At 42.0% G+C, this 11,247-nt stretch overlaps 1 protein-coding gene across 1 annotated transcript; it reads left to right on the forward strand.

Annotated features, from left to right (window-relative positions):
- The first annotated feature begins 1,391 nt into the window (after nucleotides 1-1,391).
- LOC136410186 (uncharacterized) lies at nucleotides 1,392-6,692 on the forward strand. The gene has a single exon (XM_066392221.1). The coding sequence runs from the start codon at nucleotides 1,392-1,394 to the stop codon at nucleotides 6,690-6,692; it is 5,301 nt and encodes a 1,766-aa protein (XP_066248318.1).
- Nucleotides 6,693-11,247: the final 4,555 nt, after the last annotated feature.

Raw genomic sequence — 11,247 nt, forward strand, 5'->3', positions numbered from 1 at the left:
GACGACCCATAAGGTCAAAACTTGACAAAAAATTTATTACAACTACGGTGAAACATGGTGGCGGTTCTATTATGGTTTGGGAATGTTTCTCTGATTTTGGCGTGGGTCCTCTATATCGTATAAAGGGACATATGGAGCAATTTATGTACAAGAATATATTAAACAACAAATTAGCTCTTTATTTTGACGATAAATACAATTCTCTTAAAAAGTATTTTCCAGCATCACAACACTCCAAGCACAAATCAAAACTTATCACAGAATGGTTACAGGATTAGAACATCAATGTTTTGGCTTGGCCTGCACAGTCACCAGACTCAAACCCCATATAAACATATGAGATCATGTTTACAATAAAATAAGGCATAGAACTTTGTTAAGAGTTGGTGAACTGAGTCTTGATATCTTCCTCGATCAAGCTAAAACCCTAAGTTGCGCCCCTGCACATCTTACATTTGTTGCCTTCCAGATGCCGCGATCCGTTAAATTCACTCGAAATGGTTTATGATTCAAATTCCTCGACTTTGTACTTGTTAAACTGCGAGGCAATCAAGTCATAAATGTGCATCGGAGGTGGTTCTTGGGTATCGGAATTCCCCACCATTACCTTTCGGCGGTGGTTGTAATTGGGGGTTCCGTCACGTCCCACTCAGGATGAAAGCAATATTCCGGTCACGGGATAATTTGCCCTTGGCCATAAGGCCTGCCCAAATGGGCCTTCTTCAACTAAAATGAGCTCCGAAAAGGGGCACGCCTATGTCTGCTGACCAGCATCTCCCAGTACTTAAGGGCTGGGAGAAGCAAGGATCTCTCTCTCATCACGATCACGTTGAACCGTTGAGGTTGTCCCGATACCTCGGCAATCCACTCGTACCCGAAAATTATACCTGTCACCGGAATCGCGATCGTCCAATCTCGTGTTTCCTCATCTAAATTTTAGTCATACCTATGTGTTACAATTAGTAAATAAACCTTGTTAATGTTGAAAGTGTTGTCCTAAATTCCACGGCTTTCGGGAAATCCCACGTGTTTGCTTGCTAAGCAAGAAGCTAGTCCGTCCTGGACTCTCGCAACCAGGAGTACAACGTCGATACTGCGAACCGACAAGTGTCGTAAATAGTGCTAGCGTGTAAGTGCTCTCGTATAATAAGCGCGGGTGGTGTCTCCAACCTCAAAGGAAGGAACCCCTGCATATCGCTCACCATTTGGTCCTTCGAGCCGGATCTTCCCAGCGACGCCGAGAAAGCCTTCGTAAAGGAGTGGACAGCAGCTTAAAGGTCAGTCTTTCAATATTTGCAACCCTCAACCCATATCCCTCACCGATTTCCTCTCGACATTGATTTTATATCGCCACGGTTTCACGTTAGTCTGTACTCTGTGAACGTAGTGTGATGTCTCTCATAGATGATGAACAGTTTGCCCCAGAACTCGTTTTAAAGAAATTAAAAAATAGCAAAGCCCAAATCAAAGGTGAGCTAACGCGCTTCGCAAGTTTTTTAAATAAGGCCGATTTGCACGAATGCATCGAACTGCTTCAGGCTAGGTATGATAGCGCAAAATCAATATTGGACAAGTTTAAGTCAATCCAAACAGAATACGAGGAGTTACTAATAAGTGACTTTCCCAGTAATTACAAGGAAAGGGAACTAGAAGAAGAACGTGATAGGTTTGAAACTCGATATTTCGAATCCTTGGCCATGGCGCAAAGTGTTCTAGATAAGCATTTTCGTAATCAACAGCAATGCAGCGCAAATTTGAGTCGAAACGCGGGGTCACCATCAACGAGCGCATCGTTACAGGCAATCGCCAGCCCAGGTGAATCGAGTGTTTCGGCTAATTCGTTCATCAAGCTTCCGTCTCTAACCCTACCTGAGTTTAGCGGGTGTTACGCAGATTGGCAACGATTTCGAGATATGTTTAGAGCGGTAATTCACGACAATAACGCATTATCGGATGCTCAACGCTTCTACTACCTGGAAGCATCTCTTCGAGGCGAACCAAAAACATTATTAGCATCACTGGCCCCTACCAACGCGAATTACACCATTGCCTGGGATCTTCTTGAAAGACGATACCAAAATAAAAAATTTATCATCCACTCCCATTTAAGGGAGATCATGGAGTTCCCCGCGTTAACCAAGGAATCGTACGCAGCCTTGAGAAACTTCTCAAACCACTTTTTTAAGAACTTTCGCGCGTTAGAGTCCTTGGGCGAAGAGGTACGTGAGTGGAACACCATGTGGATTTATATTCTGGCGTCAAAGTTAGACGTCAGCACGAGGCGCGAGTGGGAGAAGTATTCCCAAGGCATGAACTCGCCGAAAGTCGATCAGTTCAATGAATTTTTAATGCAGAGGTGCCAGGTATTGGAAGCGGGGGACGCAAGGTTGTGGTCAAATTCTAGAAAATCTAACGAGTCCAGATCATTTGCCACCACAAGTAGCACATATCGTCCGGCATGTCCGTTCTGTAAGGGCGAGCACTTCATATATTCCTGCGAGGAGTTCAAAAAATTATCAATCTCGAATCGCTTTGAAAGGGTGAAGGGGATGAATCTATGCACAAATTGCTTACGACACGGGCATAAACTATCGGAATGTCGTTCGTCGGGGTGCAAATTATGTCGGCAAAGGCATGCAACTTTGTTACACAAACCGCAACGACCTTCGCGGGCTGATGACGCAAACATCAAGCGGGGCGACGGTAATAGTTCTCGCGATGATGACTCGAATCCACCCGAAGGTACCGGGGAACGGCACGCGTCATATCCGATACTAGCGAATACCTGTCAAAACGCGAGGAATTCCCTTATATTGTTATCAACGGCGGTAGTAGACACCCACGGCAAGCACAAAACCCGAATTCCGTGCAGAGTCCTGTTGGATTCAGCTAGTCAATCTAACTTCGTTAGCATGGCCCTGATTAAACGATTGCAACTAACACCGTCGAAGGTTGACATTCCCGTCCTAGGCATAAATCAAATACAGACAAGAATATCGCACGCCACTGAAATATCATTTGCATCTCGAACCACGGCCTTCAGAACAAGGTTGAGTTTTCTCGTCGTGCCGAAAATAACGGAGGTAGCGCCGCAAAATTATTTTGATAAATCGAACTTGAATATTCCCGATGAGTTAATACTAGCCGACCCGGACTTTAACGTACCCTCTGAAATCGACATGCTCTTGGGATGTGAAGTATTTTTAGACCTTCTCTGCATAGGACAATTGAAACTAGGCAGAAGTCTTCCAACATTGCAAAAGACGTTACTCGGCTGGATAATAGCCGGCCGAGTCCCGTGCCAATCAGGCAAGCTTCGTGGAACGCAGGCAATGGTCTCAACCTGTCTTCTCACGCAAAACGCGTTAAAAGGGAGCTTGGAGAGATTTTGGCTTGTCGAAGAGGTCGATTCGCATTCTTTAAGTCACATGACCAAGGAAGAACGCGAATGCGAAGAGCACTTCGTCAAGACAACTACTCGCGATGAAGATGGCAGGTTTATAGTAAGGCTTCCATTAAAATCTAGCGTCACGGATTTAGGTGATTCCGAGCAAACAGCGCTCAATCGATTATACGCGATAGAAAGACGACTAGCAAAAGACCGCGAACTCGGAACTTCCTACCGGACCTTCATGCGTGAATACAAGGACCTCGGGCATATGACAGAAGTACCGCGTAAACCAACTTCGTCGGAGGTTCCGATTTACTATATACCACACCATTGCGTTCAAAAACAGGAGAGCATGACGACCAAGCTACGGGTAGTTTTCGACGCCGCGTGCAAAACAACAAAGGGCTCATCACTGAATGATGTCCTAAAGGTCGGGCCCACGATGCAAAATGATCTATTCTCGATATTACTACGCTTTAGAAAACATAATTTTGTCTTGATCGGGGATATAACGAAAATGTATCGACAAATATTGGTGGACAAGCACGAAAGGAACCTTCAGCGGATAGTCTGGCGAGATACGCCCAATGAAGAAGTCAGGCACTATCAACTCAACACGGTCACGTACGGCACCGCTTCAGCCTCGTACCTCGCAACACGTTGTTTGCTCGAGATCTCAAAAAACGTGGCCGAACAACGGCCGCGCGAATCTGACATAATAGCGACCGACTTCTATGTTGACGACTTGCTGACTGGGTCCTCAGATCTCGACTCCCTTAAACAGTTGGGAGAAGGCATTCGCCGAGTTTTATCGGAATACGGATTCGAATTAAGAAAATTTCGATCAAACGCGCACAAGGTACTGGACGACATCGCCAGGGACAGTCACGAAAGCGACAAGTACCTCATAAGCGATAACTCGAGCAGCAAGACATTAGGAATTTCGTGGATTCCAAGTCTTGACGTTTTCGAATATAATTCGCAAAACTTCGCGGAGACTCACAGCAGAGCCACGAAACGAATCATATTATCATGGGTCGCAAAAATCTTCGACCCTTTGGGAATCTTGGGTTTCTTAACGGTGCGCGTGAAATTGTTGATTCAACGTCTCTGGCAGCTAAAAATCGATTGGGATGAGAGCATTCCAAGCCAGTTGCACTCGGAATGGTTAGGCTTAAGAAGCGAAATAGCAAGGGTAGGTCTATTGCAAGTCCCACGCCATGTTCTCGTCAATAACCCGAAATCGATAGAAGTTCACGGTTTCTCGGACGCCAGCGAAAGGGCCTACGGATGTTGCGTGTACCTGCGATCAACGGACGAAAACGGAAAAATTGAAAGTCACTTATTGTGCGCAAAGTCTCGCGTCAGTCCCCTAAAGTCCCTCTCGTTACCGCGATTAGAGCTCCTCGGAGCTGTGCTGTTGGCAAAACTGGTGAAGAGGTCCATCCACGCTCTAAAGCAGCCCATAACCAGAATGTTTTTGTGGGCCGATTCCACGATCGTTCTATGTTGGATCGCAAATGAGCCGAAAAGATGGAAGACCTTCACCGCCAATAGAGTGGCGCTGATACAGTCATTGACCGCCATTGATGATTGGAATCACATACGATCTGAGGAGAACCCCGCGGACATTATATCGCGCGGTACAAGCATCAAGGACTCAAAAAATTCTCGACTATGGTTCCACGGACCCAACTTCCTCGTGGAACCAGATATGTGGCCTGAAGACCCGTCCATCTCGAGATTCGCGACTCCAACGAACGACATTCCCGGACTTAGGCCAGTGCCGGAGGTATCGCTAGTAGCACAATATCCCGAAGACTGTATATTTAGCAGATTCTCGAATCTGCATAAATTAATACGCGTCATGGCCTATTGTGCAAGATTTGGAAGCAATACGAGGCTACCTAAGGGTGAAAGGGGGTCGGGGCCTCTGAGCTCAGGTGAAGTGCAGCGGGCTGAATGGCAACTCATAAGAGTAGTTCAGTCACAATCGTTTCCCGCGGAAAATCATGACTTAAGGACGAGAAATCGCGTCTCGACCAAGAGCAAGTTAAAGGCCTTATCTCCATTCATTGATCGGGACAGTATGATAAGAGTTGGGGGTAGGCTAACAAACTCAAGCTATTCTTATGATGTAAAACACCCTATCGTACTGCCGGCCAAACATCCATTTACCAACCTCGTTATTGACCGCGAGCACAAACGCACCCTGCACTCAGGGACCCAATGTACCTTAGCTCACGTCAGACAAAGGTACTGGCCCCTAAATGGTAAGCAAGTAGTGAAGGCACACGTCCGACGATGTGTGGTCTGTTTTAAGGCCAATCCAAATAACTCCCTCGTTCCCAGGATGGGTGAACTGCCTAGTTCTCGCGTTACTCCGTCGCGCCCATTTTCAGCTGTTGCTGTTGATTACGCCGGGCCATTTGAACTAAAGGATGGAAAAACGCGGTCGCGAAAGACAATCAAGGGGTACATTTGTATCTTTGTGTGTCTCGCAGTCAAGGCTGTGCATATCGAGGTTGTCACGGACTTGACTAGCGACGGGTTTTTGAGCATGTTGAAAAGATTTGTATCGAGACGAGGCCTGTGCTCTTCTATTTACAGCGACAACGCTACGAACTTCGTAGGCTGTAAAAACGAACTAATCGCGATACGAAACATCGTAAGATCTAGCACGTTTCAAAATTTCCTGACAAACTCGCACATAAAATGGCAGTTTATGCCTGCAAGGTCCCCGCATTGGGGGGGGCTTCACGAGGCTGCGGTAAAATCCTGCAAGCATCACTTGAAGCGAGTTTTGAATGGCTCTCGGTTTCATTATGAGGAGTTCTACACACTAACTACTCAAATCGAGGCGATTTTAAACTCAAGACCTTTAATTCCCATAAGTCCTGATCCCAATGACCTAAATGCGTTCACTCCTGCCCATTTCCTGATTGGGCAAGAAATCACGGCCATAGCCGAACGGGACTACACCGATAGCAAGATCAGCCTCGGCAAGCGATATCAGCATCTCCAGCGCGTCGGACAACACTTTTGGTCTCGATGGCGAAAGGAGTACCTCCATCAGCTGCAGCAACGAAACAAGTGGCAGTTCCAGACCAATCCCGAAGTGCATGTTGGAGCCTTGGTCCTGCTGAAGGAAGATAACGTGCCGTCCCTGTGCTGGCCGCTGGGCCGAATCGCGGCCGTCCACCCTGGGCAGGACAGTGCAGTGAGGGTGGTCAGTGTGAAGACTAAAAACGGAACTCTCAAAAGAGCCGTCACGCGAGTGGCCTTGCTGCCAATAGACTAAGTTGTGGACTCTACGCACATTTAAGGATAGTTTAGTAGTAATCACATCAATCTTTTGTACATATTATATCGTTACCACATACCATTGAAAGCCGCAGCACGGTCTTTCAAGGGGGGGAGGATGTTAAGAGTTGGTGAACTGAGTCTTGATATCTTCCTCGATCAAGCTAAAACCCTAAGTTGCGCCCCTGCACATCTTACATTTGTTGCCTTCCAGATGCCGCGATCCGTTAAATTCACTCGAAATGGTTTATGATTCAAATTCCTCGACTTTGTACTTGTTAAACTGCGAGGCAATCAAGTCATAAATGTGCATCGGAGGTGGTTCTTGGGTATCGGAATTCCCCACCATTACCTTTCGGCGGTGGTTGTAATTGGGGGTTCCGTCACGTCCCACTCAGGATGAAAGCAATATTCCGGTCACGGGATAATTTGCCCTTGGCCATAAGGCCTGCCCAAATGGGCCTTCTTCAACTAAAATGAGCTCCGAAAAGGGGCACGCCTATGTCTGCTGACCAGCATCTCCCAGTACTTAAGGGCTGGGAGAAGCAAGGATCTCTCTCTCATCACGATCACGTTGAACCGTTGAGGTTGTCCCGATACCTCGGCAATCCACTCGTACCCGAAAATTATACCTGTCACCGGAATCGCGATCGTCCAATCTCGTGTTTCCTCATCTAAATTTTAGTCATACCTATGTGTTACAATTAGTAAATAAACCTTGTTAATGTTGAAAGTGTTGTCCTAAATTCCACGGCTTTCGGGAAATCCCACGTGTTTGCTTGCTAAGCAAGAAGCTAGTCCGTCCTGGACTCTCGCAACCAGGGAGTACAACGTCGATACTGCGAACCGACAAGTGTCGTAAATAGTGCTAGCGTGTAAGTGCTCTCGTATAATAAGCGCGGGTGGTGTCTCCAACCTCAAAGGAAGGAACCCCTGCATATCGCTCACCAAACTTATTCAAATCTTAACAAACTGTTCGCGGAACTTCAAAATACCTGGGAAAATATTGACCTGTGTTATATCCAGAAACTAATTGAGTCCATGTCGCGACAATGCAGAAGTTATAAGACAAAAGGGATATTACATTAAGTATTAGTATTAACTACTTTATAATTTCTTTAATTACTAACAATATGTTTTGAAATTAAAGTTGCTATATTTTTGTCCAGCTCAATATTTATTAATGTATTTATTTTTTTATGTGTTAAGAAAATATTGTTCTTTTTTTAACCATAAACAATAAACTAGTCACCAAAGATTGTATTATAAATTCAAGTTAATTGAAATGGTTTTGGCGAAGTTATTTAGATTTGCTAAAAGTTACTATAATTATGGCTATTACTGTATACAGGGTATTTCAAATTCGACCCTCATCATTGGGATCTCGGAAACTAAAAGAGATACGAAGAAGATTAAATGGGGGCAAAGTTGCGTAATCTAGCGCTTGATCGAATATCATTTTCAAAATTTTAATTTTCCGAGTACTTCCGAAGATATCCAAGAAAAACTAAAAATTCGAGAATCCATTTTAGTTTTTTTTAGTGTTATTTGACAAGAAAGGTTAAATTCGTAAGCACATTTTCATTGCCACTTTTTCTTAGCTACACGATGACATATTCAGATTTGCCATCCGACGTTTCGTCTTTCGGCTACCATTATCAACTTTATGTTTTCTTATGGGCGCCATATTGAATTTTTCTACAGAAAAATGTTGCGTTTCATTCTGATTTCATTGATATAATACTTCTTATAATTTACTTTTCTAAAAGCGGAAATATTTAAATTTAAAAAAAATTATATAGTTGGCCTTGATTTCATCGAAAGACTTTCTTTTGTTCGCGCTATATGACAGAATTCCTCCAATGAGATTAGAGCGTGTGCAGATTTCCAATGAAAATGAGCTTCAGAAATGAAGAGAAACGAGATATGTTAAGACTTTATTACAAATTTGATAGGAACGGTAAGAAAACAGCTCAAATGTATTTTGAGTTGTATCCGGAAAGACAACAGCCGCATAAAACATTTAAAACTTTGAATCAACATTTAGCTGAGTTTGGTACCTTTAAAAATCTTCTTCCATTCTCCTTTCATACTTCATTTTAGGTTTTTGGTCAGTTTGGTGAGTTTGGTGCTTTTAAATTGTTCATCCAAAATTTTAAATAATGTTCTATGCGGCTGTTGTCTTTCCGGATACAACTCAAAATACATTTGAGCTGTTTTCTTACCGTTCCTATCAAATTTGTAATAAAGTCTTAACATATCTCGTTTCTCTTCATTTCTGAAGCTCATTTTCATTGGAAATCTGCACACGCTCTAATCTCATTGGAGGAATTCTGTCATATAGCGCGAACAAAAGAAAGTCTTTCGATGAAATTAAGGCCAACTATGTAATTTTTTTTAAATTTAAATATTTCCGCTTTTAGAAAAGTAAATTATAAGAAGTATTATATCAATGAAATCAGAATGAAACGCAACATTTTTCTGTAGAAAAATTCAATATGGCGCCCATAAGAAAACATAAAGTTGATAATGGTAGCCGAAAGACGAAACGTCGGATGGCAAATCTGAATATGTCATCGTGTAGCTAAGAAAAAATGGCAATGAAAATGTGCTTACGAATTTAACCTTTCTTGTCAAATAACACTAAAAAAAACTAAAATGGATTCTCGAATTTTTAGTTTTTCTTGGATATCTTCGGAAGTACTCGGAAAATTAAAATTTTGAAAATGATATTCGATCAAGCGCTAGAGTACGCAACTTTGCCCCCATTTAAACTTCTTCGTATCTCCTCTAGTTTCCGAGATCGCAATGGTGAGGGTCGAATTTGAAATACCTGGTATAGTAGCGGATTTTGTTAGCAACAATTGCTCTACTGCTACTTTTACCGCTGCAGCAATAGTTAGTGTCATAGTTCTTTTCACTGTGTGGGAAATTGTTTATAACAATGCTCTGATTTCTTTCTTCTTGTATACCTACTTTCATTTTGTCTGTCGTATCTACATCTATCTATTCATAATTATTGAGAGAAATATATCCATGTGATTGAGCTGATTTTATCACTAACAAAACTATTCTAGTTATAAATAGTCCGGTGTTCCAATCTATGAGAGTGACGTTTGATGCATCTCATCTATAATTTTGGATTGAATATCCTTGAATTAAAAGGAAAAAGGTGCTTAACGAAGATCCTTCAAGAGAACATTGAAAAATCATTCTTTCTATACGAAATATTGCGTAGAAGATCAATAATACGGTACACTTATAACTTTAACTTAAGAATAAAAAATGGTAAGTAACAAAAACAAATACAAATGGAATTATTTCCGTTATTTATACCTTTACTATATGAAATTCATTCACAAGTTTAAAGTTTACTGACAAATTTGACTAGTTTTTATTTGTTATTAGAATTACCTCCGAACCATATTACGGAAAAACTTGTACATCCGAAAACATCACTGGATCTTAAGTATTTTTGAAACTGCACTTCCGGTTTATCTTTTTGTATTGGTTGCTTGCGCAAGAAGGTATATAACCGAACTCAGCAACCGCGAAATTTCCAATGTGACTTACAACGAGAAGTATGCTTTAGACTACAATTATCATGGAATTAATTTAGAAGATACCATGTTCTATTACACTCCTGCTGATCAGTATTTTTCTGATATTGTTCAGAGACTACAATAAAAATTTCAAATCACCAACAACGTGAGGAACAGTGAGGAAACTTTATGTAGGACGCGAAACCGGGCGATTATTTAAATTGAGGCTTCCAGATCTCATACAGTTTAAGAATGAAGAAGTACTTTTGGAAGAATACAGTAAAGCCAATGCTACCACTGTTATAATAATAATTTTCAGTTCTGAGCCAAGACTGTCGAAACTAGATTACACCATCAGGCACCATAAAGAGTATTTCAATTGGAGAGCTAATAAACTCTATGAAGATGAATTCACCTTCCAACCTGGAAAAAGTAAATATTCCACTTAAAAAAAGCAATTATTCATGCACCCATGAAAATTTGCCAAATACAAAATTTAAATCCTGATTGTCACTTTGTTTATATTCTTCACAGGAAGCGACTACAATATGGAAAGTTTCCTAACTCTGCAAAAGATAATTGATATGTCTTTCATCGAAAAGGAAGTGGAGGCTCTGGAGAAAAACGTTCCAAAAATGTTTTTTGAAGTTGAAGAATTTCTGTACCCTGCGTATAACTTCAATACAGGGTCTTCTGCACTATTTGTTTTCTATTTACCTCTAATCACTCTATTCAGTTTTCTTTTTGTCTGCCCTTTTGTGCTTCAGCGAATAGTTGAGGAAAAATACACCGGAATTAAGATAATAAGAAGTGTAACCTTGTAGTTTTAAGAAATACTTGTTTGGTCAGGCTTAATGGGTTTCAGCTTGAAAGTTTTTCCTAACTTTCTAGGTTTTTTATTCGCCTTTAGACGCTTCTTCAGGTTTTCCCCACACAACAGAGAATCAAGGAGGAAGTCCCTATTAACTTATTGGAATTTTTAACTAAGGTTCATTGCAATTTGTTGGTAGA

The sequence above is a fragment of the Euwallacea similis genome, chromosome 8, assembly GCF_039881205.1.
Source record: "Euwallacea similis isolate ESF13 chromosome 8, ESF131.1, whole genome shotgun sequence".
Lineage (NCBI taxonomy): Eukaryota > Metazoa > Arthropoda > Insecta > Coleoptera > Curculionidae > Euwallacea > Euwallacea similis.